This window comes from Suncus etruscus, chromosome 18, assembly GCF_024139225.1.
Source record: "Suncus etruscus isolate mSunEtr1 chromosome 18, mSunEtr1.pri.cur, whole genome shotgun sequence".
Lineage (NCBI taxonomy): Eukaryota > Metazoa > Chordata > Mammalia > Eulipotyphla > Soricidae > Suncus > Suncus etruscus.
The window spans coordinates 55,980,812-56,004,180 of NC_064865.1; the positions used below are offsets into that span (position 1 = coordinate 55,980,812).

The following is a 23,369-nucleotide window of genomic DNA, read 5'->3' on the forward strand; positions in this document are numbered from 1 at the left end:
AACAACGATTTTGGAGCCGGAGTGATGCTGCAGCAGTGAGGCATTTGCCTTGCATGCAACTGACCCAGGACAGACCACAGTACAACCTCCCGGCATCCCTTATGGTCCCCCAAGCCAGAGCGATTTCTAAGTGCAGAGCCAGGAGTTACCCCTGAGTGTCATCAGGTATAGCCCCCCCCAAAAAAAAATCCTTTTTTTGGGGGGGTTTTGGGCCACACCCAGCGGTGCTCGGGGTTACTCCTGGCTGTCTGCTCAGAAATAGCTCCTGGCAGGCACAGGGGACGATATGGAACACCGGGATTCGAACCAACCACCTTTGGTCCTGGATTGGCTGCTTGCAAGGCAAACACCGTTGTGCTCTCTCCGGGCCCCCCAAAAAATCCTTTTAATAAGATAAAATTCCTTCATCTTCTGACTGACTAATGAGTCAAAAGTGCAAGGTTGGCAGTCAGAGAAATAGTGCACTTGGGGAGGCAATCCCCTTGCTTGGGGGCGGGGAGGGAGGACTGGACCCGATTCTATACGGGGTGTCCTGCCTATGGTCCTTTCTCCAAGCAACCCCAGAGCACCACAGGAGTGCTTCCCTCCATTTTTTTAAATGCAGCTTTCAAACCAAAAAATAAATCATTTCTTGGGGCTGGAGTAATAGCACAGTGGTAAGGTGTTTGCCTTGCACGCAGCTGATCCAGGACGGACCTCCATTCTATCCCAGGTGTCCCATTTGGTTCCCCAAGTCAGGAGCAATCTCTGAGCACACAGCCAGGAATAACTCCTGACTGTCACAGGGTGTGTCCCAAAAACCAAAAATAAATAGATAAATAAATAATCATTTATGCCTACATTTTATTTATTTAGAAAAATTTATTTAAGTCATTGGAATTTTAAGTTATTCATTGTTGGATTTTAGACATACGCAGTTACAGCACCAATCCCACCGCCAGTGTCACTCTCCCTCCCTCCGAGATCCCAGTTCATTCCAGACCACCACTGCCACCCCTCATTCTAACAGGCCCCTTGTTAAAATTGGTTGCTAAAGTTTGGGTCACATGATTTCATCGTTCTTGACTCTGGCTTGGATTATTAGCCTGTGTCCTTTCTTAACTCACCCATGCACCTAAGAACCCCCACTTAACCTCTGCAAGCCCTTCCCAGTAGGTCATCTGTTATGGGTAACTTTCTCCTCTGCTCAATTTCTTTTCTTCTCATTCTTAACCAGCTCAGCAAGTGGAACTTGAAGCGTTTTGGGGATCTGAAATTAAATTATACATGCATGCAACTTTGGAAGAGAAAAGCATAAACTACACGCCCCTCCCACCCCCACCCCTTCATCAGCAACACCCCTTCTGGCCTGACCCTACCCAGCAGGGCCGCGGAGGGCGAGTCCAACCCAGCTGGGAAGCTCTTTCTCTTTTTTCTCCAATGGCCCGGAAAAGGCTCCCCCAGGGCAGGAAGTTTCCTCGGCGATGCCCACAGCCCTTGCCAGGGCCCGGGGGTGACTCCCGAGGCCCTTGAGCTTCCCGGGAGCTGCAGGAGCCTCGGAGACGCGCCCGGACGCGCCGTCGGAACCAGCCACCAGCCGGGGCGATGGGCCCGCGCGCCTTGCGCTTGCTGCGGCTGCTGGGGCTCGCGTGGGTCCTGCGGGTCCTGCGGCTCCCGCCCACCGGGGCCGGGCCAGGGCGGCCCACGCGTGAGTCCGGGTCGGGGTGGCGGGGCCTGGCCGGGGAAGTTGGGGGGGACAAAAATAAAATGATCCGGAGCAACTTTGGGTTTTGAGCCTTAGGGAGTTTGCTCCAAGATGGGGAAAGGGGTCCAACTTGGGTCCACCCACCCTTCCCAAAAAGGGGGTCCCGGCCACTTAGGGGTGCAGAGGGGGGCCTCGGGGCCTGTACCTCCAAGGCTTGTTTCTTGCCAGGTTGTTCTGAGTCCTCGGAACCGCCCTGTCCCTCCCCCCTAATGTGCATTTGGGGCCCATTTGCTGTGACATTATGTTAATTTCTGGGGCGTTACCTTGGAAAATCCGGAGACTCTTCTCCCCGCGCCCTGGTTTACACCGAACCAGGCCCCCCGCCAGGCACCGATGTGCAGTAGAATCTGCCTGGCCTGGGGGCTAGGTTTGGAGGGATCTCTGGATTGGAGTTGTGGGTCCCCCGGTTCTCTACGGGTGGAAACGACCCTTCCCCTCCCCCCTGCTATGGTCCCCAAACGGGAAATGCTTTGAGCTAAAGGCGACCTTGGCCTTGTGCCCCGGATATTTCCAAACCACAGGCCAAAAGTTGGTAGGGATTAAGGTTGCTTTCTAACTGTGTGCGCAGGCACTTGCATGTTTGTCTGTCTGTCTGGCCCTTCTGGGCTCCCCTTTCTTTTTTTTCCAGACCCCAAGATGGAAGACTCTGCAGAGGGGGAGGGCGGGGAAGTGGATGGAGGGTTTTATTTTGATCTTTTGATCTGATTTGTCGCAAGTTCCGTTTTTTTTATTTTTTTTTCCACCCAGGCTTGCTGATTCAGTGTTTCTAACACCTTGGGGTATCAGGAAGGGGTGAAGGGGAATCGACCCAAGCCAAGTGGCAAAGTGGATTTTTGTAGTTCCTGGTTGTCAGGCAGATAAAAATGAAGGCAGGGAATTCAGACTGCACAGCTGAGGTCAGAAACGATTTTATTCAAGAGAAGGTTTTGCAAGGAAGGCAGGAAATGGCCAGAGACCATCCAGCAACGAAGGCGCTTGCCTTGTACCCTGGTTTGATCCCACATGAACTCCCACTAAGGACTAATCCCTGAATATTGAGCCAGGAGTAATCCTTGGCATCACGGGTGTGGGCCCTTAACAAAACAAACAAACAAACTCAAAGAAACAGTAAAGCAGGTAAACTCCAGGTGGTCTATTAGAGTGGTCTCCTTAAATTACAGAAGAAAGGAAAATGTCCCCCCTTTATATCTTTGTAACATGACAGGGGAAAGCGCTCAAACTCGGTGAACTGGTTAAAAGGGGGCAAGGATGTTCATCTCGGTTGTCCAGGTGATCAGGAGAGTCCTGATCCAACCCTTGGGACATCCGGGTCCTCTCCTCTGCCTCTGTCCCATGCACTGAGAGCTTTAAGTCCCCTTCAATTCTGTTGGAGGAAACTCACAGTCTCCTTGGGGAGACAGGAACTATTGATATGTTAGTTTTAACACTCATAAATGGACCCTGGTGTGGATTCACTTTCTCTAGGGGTCTAGTTTTACTGTTGAAGGGAGTTAATGAATCTCTGTGACATGCTACTCGGTGTTTGGTGTCATCCCATATACTCAATGGTTTCAGGAATGTTTAGCTGTATTCCCACACTTCAGGCTGAGAGTTCTCTGTTAACTTCCATCAATGGTAGCCTGAGTAACTTTCTTCACAGTTAACTTTCCATCTGTGGTAACTTCCATCAGTAGTAGGTCGGGCAACTTTCACCTGTGGTAAATTTTACATGTTTATCAGTATTAGGCTAATAAACATAATAGGCTGAGTAAACTATCATCAGTGATAACTTTCATCACTGATAACTTATCAGTCATAGCCTGGATAACATTCATCAGTACTAACTATCCTCAGTGGTAACTTTCCTCAGTGATAGCTTTAATTTAATCATTTCATCAGTGATAACTTTCCTCAGTTGTAGCTTTTCTCAGGGGCAACTTTCATTAATGGTAATTTTAACCAGTTGTAGCGTTGCTCAGTGGTAGATGTCTTCAATTGTTAACTTTCCTCGGTGGAAATTCTCTTCAGTGTTAACTTTCCTCAGCGGTAGCTTTTATCTGTAGAAACTCTCCTCTGTGGCAATGTTTATCAATGGTAATTTTAACCAGTTGTGACTTTTCTCAGTGGTGACTTTCATCAGTAGTAGCTTTCCTCAGTAGTAACCTTTAACCAGTGGAAACTTTCCTCACTGGTAGCCTTCCTCAATGATACTTTCCCTCAGTAGTAGCTTTTCACAGTGGCCACTTTCCTCAGTGGTAGCTTTGCTTAGTGGTAGCTTTCCTCAATAGTAGCTTTTCTCAGTGGTATCTTTCATTCATGATGCCAGGGCCAGATATCTATATCCCAGTTCTTGAACACCCCAGTGCAGTGGAAACAAAGCCTGACAGTTGATTGTTGCTGAGTATTCCTATCCCCATGCTCTTGGGCAGAGTACCAGCAGTGCTGGGAGCCAAGTGCTGCTGGTTACTTTGCCTTTAGGTGGTTTGAGGGGATGGGTGGAGGTGAGAGGAGCTAACAAGTGGTTAGAGAACTTGCATCATAGGAAGGTGTGTACAGCCAGGAAGAAGTGCCTAAGTCAGGGACCTGAGGCCACTCCCCGAGGTGCTGAATGGGACCAGCTGGTTGAATTAGAGTAATTTTCTCCTCCACCTCAGCATTGGGCCATTTCTCTGGGGACTGTCATGCTAAAGGGAGATTTAGCAGCATCCCTGACCTTTCCTGACTGAGTCTAATAGCACAGCACCAGTTTTGACAACAAAACGTGTCTCCAGACAATGCCAGATGTTCTCCAGACATTGTTTTTCCACAAAGAAACACTGATTGAGGGGCCTGAGTGATAGCGCAGCAGTAGGGCGTTTGCCTTGCATGCAGCTGACCCAGAACAGACCTGGTTTCGATCCCTGGCATCCTATATGGTTCCCCAAGCCAGGAGCAATTTTTGAGCACATAGTCAGAAGTAACCCCTGAGGGTTACTGGGTGTGTCTCTCCCCGAAAAAAAAAAAAAAGATAGAAACACTGATGGAGGGACCAAGAGATAGTACAGTTTAAAGGCACCTGTCTGTGTGGCTTTGAACTATGGCTGTGAGGCTGGCTTGAGTCCCCTGTACCTTATATGGCCCCTGAGCCACTGGGTATAACTTCCCAACAATCATGCAATAACAAAGATGTAAACAAACATTAAAAATACTGATTAAAGGGTGTTCAGGATGGAGGTCAAAAGTGAGCCTGGGCTCAGTCACTGGCCTAGAAGTCACGTGTCCAGCATGTCTTTGACCAGAATAATTCTGGCTGCTCTGTGGAAAGAAGCAAAAAGAAGCAACAGTTGGGGCTCAAGAGAGAGCATAATTGTTAGGGCACTTGCTTTACATGCAGTTGCCCCTGAGTTCTATTTCCAGCACCCCATTTAGACCCCTGAGAGCTAGGAGTAAGCCCTGAGCACATTTGGGTATGGCCCAAACACAACAACCAACAAAGCGACCATAAAAACAGTGAGGGTGGCCTCAAAGTGGTGACATTAGTCCAGAGAGGGGATGATGAGCACATGGGTGAGGACCCATGAGGTGGGGTCCACCATTGCAAAAAAGAATGAGGTAAGTGAAATGTGCCTTGGCAGTGGGTCTGTGCTTAATTGTGTTTCTTTTGGTGTTCATCTCAGCAAATGGATGGCAGGTAATGGATGCCTTCTAAGAGGGCAAAGGTGAGGATAAGATCAACTTTGGGAAAGGAAGATGGGATTGGGGCTTGTTAACTTTGAGTTCACTTAGATTCTCACAGTGGTGGGCTGTAATTTAAGTCTAGACTCTAAGACAGGGGTCTCAAACTCAATTTACCTGGGGGCCGCAGGAGGCAAAGTCGGGGTGATCCTTGAGTGCAAAGTCAGTAGTAAGCCTTGAACATTGGGGGGTGTGACCCAAACAACTAAAACAAAAACAAAAAACAAAAAAGATTCCTCTAGGGCAGGGCCACAAAATGTTGTACGGAGGGCCGCAAATAGCCCGTGGGCCACTCGTTTGAGACCCCTGCTCCTAGAAGAGTCTAGGTTTAGGGATCACAGATCCAAATGTAGTTGCATCATTTCTTCTTCCCAGAAAATCTCCATTGAGTGCCTACTGTGTACACTGAGCTTTGGGGAAAATTTTCTAATTGGTTGAGGTTAGAGGGAAGTGCTCTTACGGTCTAAGTTGCTAAGGTCTTCCTACATTGAGGATCTTCTATTCCACAAGGGACAGAGTTTAGAGACATAAGTCATGGGGGTGGGGAACGCATCCCAATCCAATTTCCCTGATCTTAGAATCTAATAGACACTGGGCACCAACCTTTTATCTTTTGTTTTCGTTTTTTGTTTTTATTTTTTGGGGGAGGGTTACAACTGGCCGTGCTCAGGAGTTACTTTTAGTTATTTATTAAAAGTTAGTTATTTACTTTTATAATGTAAAAATGTTTTTGTTGGATTAAGAGATATATTATGGGATAAATATAATAGGGTAATAATATTTGCTTTGGAAGAGTTTAAGTAAAGAAGCATGCCTAGGGTCAGAGAGAAAGAACATCCAGCAAGGCATTTTACCTTGAACACAGCTACTTCAGCCTTGACCCTATTAGAACCCTAAGCACATTCAGAAGTCACATCTGTGTATAGTGCCAGCAATATATTCTGTACTCAGAAGTTGCTCGTGTCAGGCACAGGGGACCATATTGGATGCCAGGATTTGAACCACTGTCTGTCCTGTATCGGTTGCTTGCAAGGCAAATGCCCTACCGCTGTGCTATCTCTCCAGCCCATGATCACCAATTCTTGAGTTCAACAGTTGCAACTACAGATGCCTTGGGAGTTTTCTAGAATCTAATGGCTCCATGAGGGGCTGCCCTCATTATGGGAAAGAGGCTTGGAACATCAAAGAAGTGGCAGTCACATGTAAGGGTCCCAACTACCTGTCCTTACAGCCCTCCAACACCTCACAAAACTCGTTATCTTCTCCCCAGGATCACATTCTCTTCACTATCTCTTCATGGGTGCCCCTGAATGGGACCGTGGGCTGTCCTTGTTTGAGGCCTTGGGCTATGTGGATGACCAGCTGTTTGTGGTCTACAACCATGAGAGTCGCCGGGCAGAGCCACGTGCCCAGTGGATCTCAGATGCCACGTCAAGCCAGTTGTGGCTGGAACTGAGTCAAAGCCTGAAAGGATGGGACCACATGTTCATATTGGACTTCTGGACCATCATGGATAACTCCAACCACAGCAAAGGTCCGTGGGGATATGAGAGCTCTGGGGTTTGGGACCGTAAGGGACTAGTAGGGGAAGGACAGACTTGGCTTCTTAGGGATGGTGGAACTTGTGTCTTTGCTTTCAGCGACAAAGCTGGGTGTATTGGAGGAGTCTCACACCCTGCAGGTGATGCTAGGCTGTGAGGTGGAAGAGGACAACAGTAGCAGCATCAGGGGATTCTGGAAGTATGGATACGACGGGCAGGACCATTTGGAATTCTGCCCTGAGACGCTGGGCTGGAGACCAGCTGATCCTCGGGCCCAAGTCACCAAGGTCGAGTGGGAGATGAATAAGAATAGGGCCAGACAGAACAAGGCCTACCTGGAGAGAGACTGTCCAGAGCAGCTGCGTCAACTGCTGAAACTGGGAAGAAGGGCCCTGGAGCAGCAAGGTATGATGGGAGTAACAAGGGATATTGGTTGGGGCCTGGAGAGATAGCACAGTGGCGTTTGCTTTGCAAGCAGCCGATCCAGGACCAAAGGTGGTTGGTTCGAATCCCGGTGTCCCATATGGTCCCCATGCCTGCCAGGAGCTATTTCTGAGCAGACAGCCAGGAGTAACCCCTGAGCACCGCCAGGTGTGGCCCCCCCCCCCAAAAAAAAAGGGGGATATTGGGAGCAGCAGAGTATGATGCAAGCTGTGGGGTATGATAGAAACAGAAAGGTATGATGGAAGCAGCCCTTGGACCCCCCCCCCCACACCCCTCCCCACAGGTCATGAAATGGAGAGTCAAGGAATGGTCTCTCTGGAGAACTGAATTTTGAAGCTTCTCCCCTGAGAACTAATCTGAGATGGATAACTGCTATGAAATATGATCTCTGGGTTTGCTTGTTTGTTTCCTTTTCCTTGCATGAGATATCCCAGATCATCTCTGATCTACTCAAAAAACCCCTTGTGTTTCTGTGACTTTTAAAAATGTAGGCATTTCACATGAATGCCCAAGGCAAGAAATGACCTAGAAAGGCAACTAAGGAGAGTCGGGGACCCCTTTGGAAGTCCAGGTTACTGCCACAGAACAGGGCAGTAGCCTGATGCCTCCATCTCTTCCACAGCCTTTGGTTTTTGATAAGTTCTTGGTTTGCAATATTGTGAAATTACAGGGACAATTTTATTCTTGATAGTTGTAGAACTGTCACCACACCTCTCTTCAGTGTGGAATGACAAAAGACTCATTTTTTCAAGCCTATTCACTTTCCTTCCATAACCACTGTGGATGATTTTCATTAACTCTAGGAGTTAGGTTTTGCTTTAGTCATTTGCATTTTGTGTGTGGGTGGAGCCATTCAAGAATCATTATTTTTTCCTTATATAGTTCACTTGTTACCTCATGATTCACTTATTAGGTCACTAAAGGCATTATTTTATCATTGGGTGACAGCATAGTGGGAGGGGTGCTTGCCATGCATGTGGCCAACCCGGGTTTAATCCCCAGCACCCCATATGGCCTACTAGGAATAATTCCTGAGTGCAAAGCCAAGAAGTAACTCCTGAGCACTGCCTGGTATGTCATCAAAGCAAAAGCAAACAAACAAACAAAAAACAAAAGGCCATTATTTCATCCACTTTGAGGGAAGAATTGGGGTTTTGGGGTCATATCTGGAGGTATATTTCTGGCTCTGCTCAGGAGTGATCATGTTCAGGTGATGTGTGCTGTGAAGCATTTGAAGCAGGGTCAGCAGAATTCCAGGTTTAACCCCCTTCCTGTCCCTCTGGTTTGCTTACTTCATCTTTCTCTACAGCAGAGTAGTAGCTCATTGAGTGTATACACCACAGCCTTTTTATCTACTCAACTTGACAGGCACTTGGTCATTTATATTTTATGTGAGTGGATTCATTTAATAATCATCTTTTTCTTCCTTACATAGTTCACTTTCATGATCCATTTATTAGGTCACTAAGGGCATCATTCTCCTTTTTTTTTGGTGATTTAAATCATGTTGCTATAAATACTAAGATGCAGGGCCCGGAGAGATAGCACAGTGATGTTTGCCTTGCAGGAAGCCGATCCAGGACCAAAGGTGGTTGGTTCGAATCCCGGTGTCCAAAATGGTCCCCCGTGCCTGCCAGGAGCTGTTTCTGAGCAGACAGCCAGGAGTAACCCCTGAGCACCGCCGGGTGTGGCCCCAAAACAAAACAAACAAACAAACTAAGATACAGATATCTTTTCAAAGATATACTTGATATAAAAAGTCCACCCTCTTGTATAGGGGGAATGAGGCCGAGTGGTACTCAGGACTTTACTCCTGACTCTGTGCTCAGGGTTCACTCCTGGCAGTGCTCAGAGGACCATTAGGGGTGCTGGGGATCAAATTCAGGATGGTTGCCTGCAAGACAAGTGCTCTACCTACTGAACAGTCACGCCAGCCCTTGGAATCTATTTATAAAAGCTCAGGGTGGAAGCCTGTTTTGTTTCTCTTTTGCTGCCTATTACATCACTGACACTTCCTCTTCCATAGTTTAATGCTGGGAGAAAAGTATAGGAAAATCTATTGCTCTTGGCAGTTCACCTGGCCTTTTTTTGTTTGTTTAGTTTTTTGGGATTTTGAGCCACACTCAGCAGTGCTCAGAGCTTACTTCTGACTCTGCACTCAGGGATCATTCATAGAGGTGCTCAGGGGAATGTATGTGGTGCTGAGGATCAAACCCAGGTTGGCCACATACAAGGCAAGTGACCTATCTACTGATTGGTCACTCTGGCCCCATTGAAAGTTTTTCTTGCAAGTCTACTTATTGGGTGGAAGCAGATGAGCTAGCTGAAGTCTCACATTTCATCAGCAGCAGGCATTTGGGGAACGGAATTCAATGCACCCACAAAGGCAGAAGACATGGACCATAAGTTGCCTATTTCTGAGTAGACAGTCGAGATAGCTGGTCGATATGATTGGAGATGATGGATTGGGAAGACGTGTGGGGACCCAGGGCTTTCTCCAACATCTGGCTTGTATAAGCCAGGTGTCTCCTTCCTCTATCATGAGGGGAAGTGGAAGTTCTGGCTTCCGGGCCTGGATGGAAGCTACACTCCATCCCACCTCCTTCCTGCAGTGCCGCCTTCTGTGCAAGTGACTCGCCACATGGCTCCTTCCACCATCACTCTCTGGTGCCACACTTGGAATTTCTATCCCCCAAACATCACCATCAAGTGGCTGAAGAACAGGCAGCTACTGGCTGCCCAGGAGAGTGGACCTGGGGATGTGCTGCCCAGTGGGGATGGGACATACCAGGTCTGGATGTCTCTGGCTGTGCCCCTGGGGGAAGAACAGAGCTACACCTGCCAAGTGGAACACCCCAGCCTGGACCAGCCCCTCGCTACTTCCTGGGGTACGCATGTGCTGGGAACAGTCCCCAGGGCCAGGAGGGGAGGGTCCCCTGGGGATCGGGCCTGATCATGAGTTGAGCCCAGTTTTGTGATGCAGGTCCTTCACCTTCTAGTGCCCTGGTCATAGGCGTCACCAGCGCCATTGCTGTTGGCATAGCCATCGTCTTCATTGGTGTTTTGTTCCGAGTCTCAAGGAAGAGGCAAACTTCAAGTGAGTCAAAAACCTTCCCATGGGGGGGGGGCTCTGGACCTGTGGCTGGAGAGAGGAGAGCCCCTCTCTTCACTCCTTGTTGTTGGGGCCAGTGATTTTATTCCAAGTCCCAGAGCATCTTCTGAGATTTGGGACACAGTGGGACTCCTGGTTGAGGTTGAGGATGAAGGGGTGCTGCAGGGGTGGAACTTTCTGGGAGGTGGCAATAAGGTTCATCACTTGTCACTCACCAGGCTTGCCTTTGTGCCCTGAGCCCCTGGGATAGAATGGGGACAGACAGGGCATGTCAACCCATGGACCTTAGGTGATATGCAGTGAGAGTTAAGCAGGAACTGAAGCCAGAAGGGACATCTGGCGATAGAGATGACTCAGAAGGAAGTGAAAAGGGAGACAAAGAGACAGGGAAAAAAGTATGTCAGCAAACCAGGAGGAGACACCGGAAGGTGCCTGACCCCCACCCCAGTGCTCTGTAATAAGGGAATGATGATGGGCATGAGGGGATGAGAGGTGAGGGGTTGGGAGAAACTGGACCATGACACTTCTTGGGCTCTGCCTTGCCAGGAACGGCCTTGGGAGACTACATCTTAGCTGAACATGAATGAAGAGAAGACCAACTCCAAGGAAGAGGAGACCAACTCCAAGGAATCCCAGAAATTTTTGCTTCAGCACAGAAATACCAGCTGTGTGTTGCCCGCAACCATCTTTATTCACTCGCAAGGCACTTGCATCAACGGATCCAAAGCACAGTGGGGAGGGCGCCTGCCTTGCCAGCACCCAACCTGGGTTCGATCCCTGGCACTTCCCTGAGCTTCTTCAGGAGTGATTCCTGGGCCCAAAGTTGAGAGTAAGCCCTGAGCACTACTGGGTGGGGCCTCCTAAACCAATCAACTACTTTCCCATTTAGTCACTTGTGTGTTTTGTCAGGAATAGGCCCCATACTGTACCACTGAGCCCTACTGCCCCTTCAGGTTGAATGTTTCTGTGTCCTCAGACACCCTATCTGTGATCCTTGTCCTGTTCAAAGTCCTAGCTCTCAGGACCATCATCAATTCTAATGTCTGTATGTCCCAGGCTGTATGTGTGTCTGTCCTGTCATATCCCTCTGGAATGGGACCTTGAAATTGGGACGATTGCACCTTCTCAATATCTGAGGGAAACTATGTATGACCTTTGCCCTCAAAGTCATGCCTCATGCCCACTTCCAAGTGTTTTCTGAGCCTGTCCAGGCTAAGCCCTAGCCCATGGGGAAGCCTTGGGAGTATTTGTGTAAATAAGGGTCGTTTTTAAGAAAATGGGAGAAGTGTCTAGAGAAGGAGTGTCTTCCTCTAAGTTTGCCTGATTTGCCCTGTAGTTCCCTCGGACTAATAACACTGGCATTTAAGCTTCTCTGTATGCCCAACCCAAATTTTTCTATTTGGCTTCTCCTTGCTCCCCTTGGTAAGGTAGAACTAAGAGGTCAAAGAGACCCCTTACAGTGAGTGGTAAAGGAATTTGCCTTGCATGTATCCAACTCAGGTTTGGTCTCTGGAACCCCTTTTGGTCCCCAAACACCAGCAGGAGTGATCCCTGAAAGTAGAGCCAGAAGTAAACCCTCAGCTTTGCCAGGTGTGGGTCAAAATTTAAAACAATAATTCTGTGGGCCAAAGAGACAGCACAGTGGGCAGTGCATTTACCTTATATGCGGCTGACTCAGGTTTGATCCCCAGCATCCCATAGGGTCTCCTGAGCCTGCCAGGAGTGATTAATGAGCACAGAGCCAGGAGTAACCATTAAGCACTACCAGTGTGACCTAATCCCCCCCCCAAAAATAATTCTAAAGGATGAAGATGATCTTGATAATGTGGTTATGACTTAGGGAAAAAACATTTATTTTGTAACCTATTTAGTTCTGAGCACCAACTTACCATTTTGAGCACATATAATTTTTTTTTTAATTTGGAGATGGGGTCACATAACTGGGGCTATACTTGGATCCTACTCAGTTCAGGGTCCAAGATGTGCTGGGAATCAAACCCAGGTCTCAAATGCTTGAATATCCCCATCCCCAGTAAGGATGCCTCGAGGTAGGTATCATGAGTCTTGTGGTTGTGTTTGTAAGTGGATGAAGAAGGTCTTAGACACCTCACAATTTGTCAGGGACTCTCTCTCTCTCTCTCTCTCTCTCTCTCTCTCTCTCTCTCTCTCTCTCTCACACACACACACACACACACACACACACACACACACACACACACACACGACTCTGCTTCACTGTTCACTGTTCTTAGCTCGATTCCCACAGAAAAGGCTCTCCAGTCTGCCAGGAGTGATTTTTGAGCGCAAAGCCAGGAGTAACCCTTGAATGCAGCTGGGTGTAAACCAGAAACAAAAACAAGAAAACAAAGCAAAACCCTCCGCCCTGTACATTTGCTCTCTCAGCTTTTCTCTTTAGCCCCAGATCAACACTGTGGTCTGTGGCTGAGTCCCTGTGCCACCATTCACTCGTGAACTGGAGCAATCACATTTAAGATGGCAAGACAGAAGCTTCCAGAGGCTGCAGAATAATCCCAGTCTCCCTGGTTCTAAGCAGCTGGTTCTTATCTCCAGCTGGGTAACTTTTCACCAAAGAACCTGGACAAGTCACTTCAGAGTCCCTAGATTCTGGGACAGTGATTCAACGACCACGTTCCAAAGAGAGCTGATGGCTGCTCCTATGTTTCTTCTGCTGCTTAACTGGAACAAAGAAGACAAAAGGCATCACACAACCAACTATGACTCAAATACTCATTTTGTAGAGAGTAAATTGAAGCAAGGAGTTTGCAACTATTTTTCCTAAAAACATTTTTTCCTAGTTTGAAAGTTCAGTGAACCAAAGGAACAACATTGGGTGTTTATTGTAGAAAAGTTAAAAATTACTGAATGACAGTAAATGCACCCCATATACACCTCAACCCAGGCCCTTTGCCTGGTCTGTATTATGAATTGGGGGACAAAAAAAAATTACTGAATGAAAATAGTGCTTCCAGGGGACAATTTATAGCACAGTTGGGTAGGGTGTTTGCCTTGCAAACAGCTAACCTGGGCTCGATCTCGGCATCCCTTACAGTACCCTGAACCTAGTTTCTAAGTGCAGAGCCAAGGATACCCCTGAGGGCCTTTGGGTGGGGCCAGAAAACCAAAAAAAGGAAAAAAAAAGTCTCCATTAGTTTTTTTAAGCTTCATTAACTTTTATTTTCATTCAATGTTACTGCATCTGTAAAATAATCCAGATAAACAAATCTATATATCTTAAATCATGTCCACCGCAGGATTTACCTGATGTGCTTGCCTATTTTCTATAGTTCATAAATCATTTTAATCCTTGAATATGAAAGAAAATTGAGATTGCTTCTAGTATTTTTTAACATTTGGGCTTAAGTAATATTTCCATTAAAGGATAGTAACTCAAATAGTTGTTCTATTTTTCTTTGTTCTAGCGACATGATCATCTAGCTTGGGAAACAAGATCAGACTCTCCCTCTTTAAATACTGTCCTCAATACCAAAACATCACCCCAAAGCGCCAAAGAATGGGAATTAGTGCCCCCTGGTGGTCTGTAGGAAGATGTGTCATCGCGGCCTTGGGACTTGCAAGGACCTGCCTGGAAGTTCTTCTGGATAGTAGTCAATGCTTATTCGAGGACCTCATTCTAATTTTCAACACATTCTTTTAATTAGATAACAGTGATATATATATATATGCACATAAAAATGTTTAATAATTGGGGCCAGAGAGAGAGAGCATGGAGGTTGGGCGTTTGCCTTGCATGCAGAAGAACGGTGGTTCGAATCCCGGCGTCCCATATGGTCCCCCGAGCCTGCCAGGAATAACCTCTGAGCGCTGCCAGATGTGACCCCCCCCAAAAATTTACTAATTGACTTTCCCTCATACAATGTCCAACACCCCCTACCCTCTCATCAGTACACATTTCCATGCACCAATGTCCCCACTGACTCTTAGAGAAAAGGCCTTAAAAGCTTAAAGCAAAAGAATAGTTAGACTCTCCATGGATTGCTGAGGGAACAGATCTTGAGATCTATTACAAGGAACGAGCAAATTTTTCTGTTTCCATAATATAATTGTACAGTACTGTATTCACAAGATTTTTCTTGTACAGATGCAGTTTTAAAATGAAGCACCAAAAAATGCTGGAGGCTTCCTATAAGCTGCCATTTTTAAACTATCGGTTTTGGTTTTTGTTCCTAGCAATCCTCTTCTTTATTCAAATTTATAGGGTCAGAGTGAGAGCACAGAAGGAATGGAGGAAGGAAGGAAGGAAGGAAGGAAGGAAGGAAGGAAGGAAGGAAGGAAGGAGAACAAAGAAAGAAATAAACTAGAATTTGAAAATGTGTGATTCTCATATCTGGTCAAATATATATGTAATTGTGATTTCGGTAGCACTTTGGATCATTCTGTCTCTCACTCAGGGTTTAACATGCTGAATATCAAGGCCATACTAAATTACTTGGTGTGACATTTAGATTAAAATGTTTCTCTTACCCTACAAAGCATGTATCCTATCCTGTTTCTGGGTCATTTTTTAAGGTAAGGTAAGGTAAGGTAATTTTGTTCAGGTGCATGAGATGGAAATAGTGTTTTAGATGTGTTAGATGTCACCATAGCTTCTGTCACTTGGCAGTATTCCTCACAGTCTCCATAAATCATTGGGTTTTTTTATTTGTTGTTGTTGTTGTTTTTGGTTTTTCAGGCCACACCTGTTTGATGCTCAGGGGTTACTCCTGCCTAAGCGCTCAGAAATTGCCCCTTGTTTGGGGGGACCATATGGGACGCCGGTGGATCGAACCGTGGTCCTTCCTTGGCTAGCACTTGCAAGGCAGACACCTTACCTCTAGCGCCACCTCACCGGCCCCAAATCATTGCTATTTTAAAATCAAGTTCTCACTTTGAGGCTGAACATTTTGAAAGAGAATTTTGGAGCTTGTAGGACTCTCATTGGAGTGGGGTGGAGTAGCACCAAATTTTTTTGTTTTGTTCTGTTTTGGTTTGGTTTTTTTAGATCACACCCAGTAGTATTCAGAACCTACTACTGACTCTATGCTCAGAGCTCACTCCCAGTGGGTTTGGAGCACTGTGAATAGTTATGGTGTCTTGAACTCTAGTTGACTGTATGCACTGCAAGTACTCTAACTGTCGTACTACCTCTTGAATCCAGCAACAATATTTTTTAAAAACTAGTGTAAATCTTCCCAATCATCTTATGCTGAGTTAATTAAAAGAAGAGGAGGAGGGGGAAGAATAGGAAGAGAGGGGGAGGAAGAGGAGGAGGAGGAGGGGGAAGGAGGAGGAAAAATAGAAGAGAAGATTCAGAAAACAAACAAACAAACAAAACCAGCATATCTCAGAGAACCATGACAAGTCTAGTGGGGATGGCTGTTGAATTCAGCCAAAGGAACACAAAGGAACACAGTCACCAAAGGATACAAATGGCATATCTGACAAAGAAATCTTTAAGAGCCATAGATGGAATGAGAAGAGTCAGCCAAGTAAAGGAGCTGGTGGCCGGAAGACCAGAGGGTGGATTGTCCTCTGAATGCGGCAGTCCCCCATTGCAAGATTATTCCCCTTAGGCTGGACATTCAGCCACATTGTTCAGGGATACTAAACTGACCCATTCCTCAAATTCAACTGTAAAGGCTTTAGGGGGTGGGAGGGGCTTCTTTTAACTAAGATGCAGACACTTTAAAAGATTAGCAAATGGGGACTGTAGTGATAGCACAGTGGGTAAGGTGTTAACCTTCCAGACAGCCGACCTAGGACAGACCTGGGTTGGATCCCTGGTATCCCCTATGTATGGTTCCCTGAGCCTGCCAGGAGTGATTTCTGAGTGCAGAACCAGGACTAACCCTTGAGTGCTGCCAGGTGTGGCTCCCCCAAAATAAAAATAAGTAAATTAAATAAAAATAAATAAATAAAAGATTGGCAAATGGTGATCATTTCCAACCCAGCTAAATATCAGACTTGATTGCTGCAAAGCACACACACACACACACACACACACACAAACACACACACACCACTCTTCAGTTCTCATTCTATTTTTTCTGTATATAGAGGTTAGTTTTTGATAAACAGTTACCAAAGATATGCAATCTGTATGATATATTTATGCAGATAATATCTGTGTATATTTTTCTCTTCACCCCTGAGAATCAAATAGGAGATTAAAGCCAGAGAGGGCTTCATACTTACAAAGCACTACTGTTAAGCTAAGTATCCAGCCTTTTTTTTTTTTTGTGGGGTGGGCACACCCTGCAGTGCTCAACGGCTACTCCTGGCTCTGCACTCAGGAATCACTCCTGGAGGTTCTCGGGGACCATATGGCATATGGGATGCAAGAGATTGAGCATGAGTTGATCATGGGCAAAGCAAACAGTCTCCCCATGTGCTATTTCTATGTCCCCCCTCCTATTTATCTAGAAGATATATTTTTTACAAAGAGCTTGATTATTAGTTTCATCTGTTTAAAGATTTCAGCTTTGCATCAGCAAAGTATGCAGGTGGGTCTTGGCCAAAATTTCTAGTCACATACTGAACTGAAAGTAGTCAGTCTGAGGCTGAGAAAGTAAGGAGGAGGAAGGGGTGCAAACCAGAGTATCCAAGGTGACCCCCTTCTCATCCACATCAGAACCAAGGGCCCATTTTCACCATGCAGTTGGCCACACACCCCTGACCCTCATCTTTCATCCCAGTTAGATTGAAGTTGCTCAATATTCCTAAGCATACACAATCATCATTTAGTTTAGAATAAAAGCTATTTTGTGTTTTTAATGGGTTTAAAAGTGTGTGCATTCAGAAGCTAACTATAATCCACATGCACACCACATGTTTCTGTCCTGGGATCATCTCCCCATCTCCCCTGCCCAAGACAAACTTGCTTTAAAAAATCTCTAACTTGAAACCACTCTCAGATTAGTCTTGGTTTATGTTTGCCCTTTTAACAAAATAAAGAAATTTGGCCTGAGGAAAAGTTCACAGGCTAAGGAGTCTGCTTTGACTGTCTGAGGCCCAGGTTCAATCCCTGGCACCACATGATCACCTAGGCAACACCAGGGGTAACCCCCAAACAAACATAGCATCAGAGTAGCCCCTGAGTGGTGTGAAGGGGGCCCCACATTTTCTTTAAAGGGACAAGGGATTAGCCTGGTTTGAGATCGTTAATCTTATCAAAGGCCTCTAAGTGTCCTGGAGGCTTTGTAATGGTCTAAATAAAGAATTAGCCCTGCCCTACAATTAATCCCCCACTTTATGACAACACTGATCTTTAAAACTGTGGAAGATTGGGAAATGATTTATAATGGAGAAGGGGATTATTCAGAATTGTGGGCAGATCAGACCTGCTGGGCTTCTAGGGAAGAGACAGGGACAGACAGATGACACAGCATCGGCTCAGTGAGACCTATAAATATCTCAACAGAGACAGAAAAGTGTTCATAGGCAATTATGCCTCTTTTGTTTGTCCTGTCCAAATGTAATCTTTGTATCCAGGGTCAAATTATTCTTTTAGCCCAGCAAAGATGAGGCCACGCGGGGGAGAAAAATGAGCCCCTACACAGTGGGTTTTCTTGGGCTTTCAAATCGACTTTAGATGGACAAGAAGGAAAAGAATTTCCTAGATAAAGGGAGTCTGCAGGCATATTCAAGACTGGAGGGTGAAAATGTAAATAAAGTATTTGGACCATCCTAAAACTAAAAGAGGGATAGAGACCTGGGCTTCAGTGTGGTGGAAAGAGGAGGGAAGATCATCTACATGACAAAAAGCTGAGTTTAGGTCATTAGATACTCACCCGGCAATGTAAATACTTTGGCAAGTAGAAAGCTATTTCTTCAATGGCCTTCATTCTGGGTAAAACTCCAGTAGTCTTCCAAAGTAATTAAGGATAAAGAAAAAAAATTTTGAGTCTCCAGGCCCTCAACTCCTTTCAGCTGGACATAATCTACTTCAGAAAGGCACTTGTGACAAGAGCCTGTTCTGAATATCCTGGCAAAGCCCCTCACTGAAACCCTATCACTGTCAATATTCATCCTCTAAATAGAAATATTAAAAAAATAATTAGGGGTGAGGATAAAAAGAAACTGAAAGGGAATATCTCAACAGCAATGAAAACATCCTCTATATTTCCCAAATCAATGGGACCTTTTTTTTTTTTTTTTTTTTTTTTTGGTTTTTGGGCCACACCCGGCGGTGCTCAAGGGTTACTCCTGTCTGTCTGTTCAGAAATAGCTCCTGGCAGGCACGGGGGACCATATGGGACACCGGGATTCGAACCAACCATCTTACGTCCTGGATCGGCTGCTTGCAAGGCAAACTCTGCTGTGCTATCTCTCAGGGCCCGGGACCTAATTTTCAATGGCAGTGAAAATAAACAGCAATGGCCTACGATACTGCTCATTGTCTTTGAATGATTCGAATTGGAATAATACAAATAGAGGAAAGGAGTGAAATGAAACTTTTGGGGCTGAGAGAAAGCTCTCCCACCTCTCTGTCCGTCAACCGCGTCATTGGCCAATCAGAGCGTGGAAATGTTAATAAGCATTATGACCCCGCCTTTCCTCCGTGACCTCATTTGAAAAGCCCCGCCCACCTCTGTGGTTCTCAATTAGGTCCGCTAAAAGAGTATTTAAGCCGCAGAGTCAAGATGCAGGGACGATTTCATCTGAGACCATGTCAGGACGAGGTAAAGGCGGGAAGGGCCTGGGCAAGGGGGGCGCTAAGCGCCACCGCAAGGTGCTGCGTGACAACATCCAGGGCATCACCAAGCCCGCCATCCGCCGCCTGGCCCGCCGCGGCGGCGTCAAGCGCATCTCGGGGCTCATCTACGAGGAGACCCGCGGCGTGCTCAAGGTCTTCCTGGAGAACGTCATCCGCGACGCCGTCACCTACACGGAGCACGCCAAGCGCAAGACCGTCACCGCCATGGACGTGGTCTACGCGCTCAAGCGCCAGGGGCGCACCCTCTACGGATTCGGGGGCTGAGCGCGTCTTTGTCTCCACCCAGACCAACCGAAAACCAAAGGCCCTTTTCAGGGCCGCCCATAGAGATCATAGAAGAGCTGCTGCACGCTGAGGCTTTCGAACCTCAAATATGAACCTGTGCCGTGCAAACTGTCGGTAGTGCTTGGTGTGCAGGGCAGGTCCCTGTTGTCAGATTAAAACTACTGATAAATAATTGCATTTTAGATGTATAACATCTGAATAAAATGTTAACGCTTCGCAGTCTATTTGGGTGTCTTCCTGTCTCCACTGTGGCCATAGGCGGCTCTTTTCACTACCTCCTAGCAGATTTTGGCTGTTGCACAGAAGGTCTCTGCCCATTGGCTAGAACCTACCCAAAATAGGGAGTTTGTGGGTTAACCTTGTGGTTGCTTAGATGGCAAGGACGAGGCTTAAAGGCACAGACAGGTTTTCTCTGCTCGAGTTGGAGAGTTGACTGCAAAGGAAATCTGAGGCCTGTCTTGCTTATGAGGACAGGACAGAAACAGTAATAAACAAACGGTTAGTGGAGTTATGCAAAAAGTTGGATTGTGCTATTGAAGGTAAAAGCGGGGGAGGGTGTCCTTAAGGGCATTTGGTGACCAGAATGGAGGCCCAGTGCTTCAGTAAGTGTAAGGGCAGGCCTGAGACATAGTACAGACACTTGTGTTTGTCTTGCTTGGAGATGGGATTGAGTCTTACCAGAAGTGATTCCTGAGCAGAGCCAGAAGTAAACCCTGAGCACCACCGAGTACAATCCAAAACTAATATTTATATACAAAGGCATTACCATGGGCCCAGAGAGATAGCACAGCGGCGTTTGCCTTGCAAGCAGCCGATCCAGGACCTAAGGTCGGTGGTTCGAATCCTGGTGTCCCATAGGGTCCCCCGTGCCTGCCAGGAGCTATTTCTGAACAGACAGCCAGGAGTAACCCCTGAGCACTGCCAGGTGTGACCCAAAAACAAAAACAAAACAAAACAAAAAAACAAAGGCACTACCATTTGACTTAAACTACCAGGCCTCAAAGGTATTTTGGGGACAGTTCAATTTATCAAGATCTCAAGTTCTTGGGAAATAAGGATAAATGGTATTTACATATTATAGCTGGAAAATTTCCTGTAAAGTGGGAAATTTTATTTCTACCAATGGAATTCCTACTTCTAATGGAATATTCAGTTAAACTATTAGTTGATTTTTTTTTTTTTTTTTTGGTGGTGGTGGTGGTGGTTTTTTTGTTTTGTTTGGTTTTTGTTTGTTTTTTTTGTTTTGTTTTGTTTTTGGTTTTTGGTTTTTGGGCCACACCCGGCGGTGCTCAGGGGTTACTCCTGGCTGTCTGCTCAGAAATAGCTCCTGGCAGGCACGGGGGACCCTATGGGACACCAGGATTCGAACCAACCATCTTAGGTCCTGGATCGGCTGCTTGCAAGGCAAACGCCGCTGTGCTATCTCTCCGGGCCCGGTGATGGGTTTTTTTGTTGTTGTTTTTGGGTCACACCTGGCAGTGCTCAGGGGTTACTCCTGGTTTTTTGCTCAGAAATCACTCCTGGCAGACTCAGGGGACCATATGGGATGCCGGGATTCGAACCACCGACCTTAGGTCCTGGATCTGCTGCTTGCAAGGCAAACGCCGCTGTGCTATCTCTCCGGGCCCATGGTAGTGCCTTTGTATATAAATATTAGTTTTAGATTGTACTCGATGGTGCTCAGGGTTTACTTCTGGCTCTGCTCAGGAATCACTTCTGGTAAGTCTCAATCCCATCTCCAAGCAAGACAAACACTAGTGTCTGTACTATGTCTCAGGCCTGCCCTTACACTTACTGAGGCACTGGGCCTCCATTCTGGTCACCAAATGCCCTTAAGGACACCCTCCCCCGCTTTTACCTTCAAGGCAAACACCTTTCCTCCATGCTATCTCTCCAGCACCCAAGTTAAACTATTAGAAGTAATAAAGTTTTCCCCAAAGTATCAGACACCTTGTTTATTGTCAGCATAGCAGCACTTGGTACACAAAAAGTTCAAGTATGTCTGGCTTGGTATGTACTAGCTTTTTTTTTTTTTAATTTTTAAATTTTTGGATTTTGGACCACACCCGGTGACGCTCAGGGGCTACTCCTGGCTATGTGCTCAACAATCGCTCCTGGCTTGGGGGACCATAAGGAACACCTAGGAACCAAACCCCAGTCCATCCTAGGCTAGCACGCACAAGGCAGATGCCTTAAGGCTTGTGCTACTGCTCCGGCCCCTGTAATAGCTTTTTAGTAAAACATTTTTGGTTTGACTAAGAATTTGGGAGTGGAACAGTCCAGTAGTCGAGTGACCGATTGCAGCACTAGGCAGGAAATATATGGTGCCAGTGACTGAAAGCAGTAGCAAGCAAGGAATCAATTTACCTCCTGCACTATCCTCAGCCTCCATCCCCCCAAAATCTAAAGTACTCCACGGCCCTGTCCCCAGTACTGCCCATCTACATACACCGTGCACCCTTACAAATCTAGCTCATCCATTGCAAATGAGCCCACTAGCAAGAGAAATGCTGCTTAAGGGGTTATTTTATTTTTACTTTTGGGCCACACTGAGACCCTCAGGGGGTCACTCCTGGCTGCTCAGACATTGCTCCTGGATGGGGCTGAATAGCATGGAGGTAGGGCGTTTGCTTCTGCCTTGCATGCAGAAGCACGGTAGTTCAAATACCAGCATCCCATATGGTCCCCGAGCCTGCCAGGAGCTATTTCTGAGCTTAGTAGAACCAGGAGGAATCTGAGCACTCCTGGGTGTGACCAAACACCAAAAAAAAAAAAAAAAAAAAAAGGTAAACTGCTCCTGGCTTAGGGAACCATGTGATACCGGGGACTAAACCAGTCCATCCATTCCGTGTCAGCAGCTTGCAAGGCTAACCACCTTACTCCTGCACCACTCAGCCCCTTCCTTAATAGATTATATTTGGATTCCCAAAGGGATACTCGTGTCATGCCCTTTCAGAAGGAGTGGGTGGCTCTTAAAAGAGCCTTTGGGTTTTTTCAAAGATGGTCGTGTCTTGATGAGGGTCTCACTTCTTCGAGGTCACCTGGCCAGAAGTAACTTTCTGCTGGGGCAATTTGGGCCTCCCGGCCTTGGGCTTCTCTGCTCTGGGCGCATTTGCAGGAATCTTCCCCGGCTCTCGGCCCTTGGCTCCTTTGGTCTTCTCGCTTCCCTGGCCTTTCTTCACAGTAGTTTTCTTGGTGCTCGTGCTCTTAGGAGACTTGGCAGGCTTAGGCTTCTTCTGGGCCTCGCTCGATTCCGGGGTGGCTTTTTTGGTGACGACCACAGAGCTCTGAGAGCTGTTGCGCCGGGCCCTGATCAGGCTCCTGAGACTCAGCTTGATGGAGTTGCTGCTGTCGTCGTCGTCGTAGCCGCGTGCCACCGCCTTCTTGACCTCGGCCACGGACATGCCCTTGTACTCTGGAGACAGAGTCATCAGCCTGGATACCATGGAATCTAATGTAGTGGTGCGTTTAGCTCTCGGCTTCTTTCCAGGCTTCTTAGCGGGAGAAGCTTCCTCCGGAACTGGGATTTCCGGAGGGATAAGAGGACCCAAAGGAACCGGAGGGTCCGCCTGGGTGGAAGGAATCGGCTGGGCCATAGTAGCGGAGATCTTCAACCAGTGAGAACCAGAGAGATGTGCAAGGTTTGGACCCTCACTCGCCGCCTTATATAGAGCCGGGAGCTCGCTGATTGGTCTATCGCGCAGACATTGCCCTGCTACTTGCGGGAGCAATTTTTGTGTTTGTTGTACACCCCAAAATCGAATTCTACAAAAATCTTCAATGCAGAATCTCCCGATTCCACTGCCACAAGATCAA

At 46.9% G+C, this 23,369-nt stretch overlaps 5 protein-coding genes and 1 pseudogene across 5 annotated transcripts in view; 3 read left to right on the top strand and 3 right to left on the bottom strand.

The window, feature by feature from the left end:
- The window catches only part of LOC125996067 (uncharacterized), a 70,290-nt gene extending 50,758 nt beyond the window's left edge, over window positions 1-19,532 (top strand). The window contains exon 5 of the mRNA XM_049765027.1: window positions 19,218-19,532. Coding sequence (XP_049620984.1) covers window positions 19,218-19,532 — 315 coding nt within the window. The remainder of the gene's footprint in view (window positions 1-19,217) is intronic.
- LOC125996078 (uncharacterized) overlaps window positions 1-23,369 on the bottom strand; it is a 135,509-nt gene that overhangs the window by 42,386 nt on the left and 69,754 nt on the right. The window lies entirely within an intron of this gene.
- LOC125996117 (histone H2A type 1-B) overlaps window positions 1-23,369 on the bottom strand; it is a 949,462-nt gene that overhangs the window by 39,610 nt on the left and 886,483 nt on the right. The window lies entirely within an intron of this gene.
- LOC125996119 (histone H2A type 1-D) overlaps window positions 1-23,369 on the bottom strand; it is a 143,445-nt gene that overhangs the window by 39,610 nt on the left and 80,466 nt on the right. The gene's annotated exons all lie outside the window — the stretch shown is intronic.
- HFE (homeostatic iron regulator) lies at window positions 1,580-11,168 on the top strand. The gene is made up of 6 exons (XM_049765008.1): window positions 1,580-1,687; window positions 6,708-6,971; window positions 7,078-7,383; window positions 10,035-10,310; window positions 10,406-10,519; window positions 11,081-11,168. The coding sequence occupies exons 1-6, from the start codon at window positions 1,585-1,587 to the stop codon at window positions 11,119-11,121; spliced, it is 1,104 nt and encodes a 367-aa protein (XP_049620965.1). The 5' UTR covers window positions 1,580-1,584; the 3' UTR covers window positions 11,122-11,168.
- Window positions 13,379-13,493, top strand: LOC125996942 (uncharacterized; annotated as a pseudogene).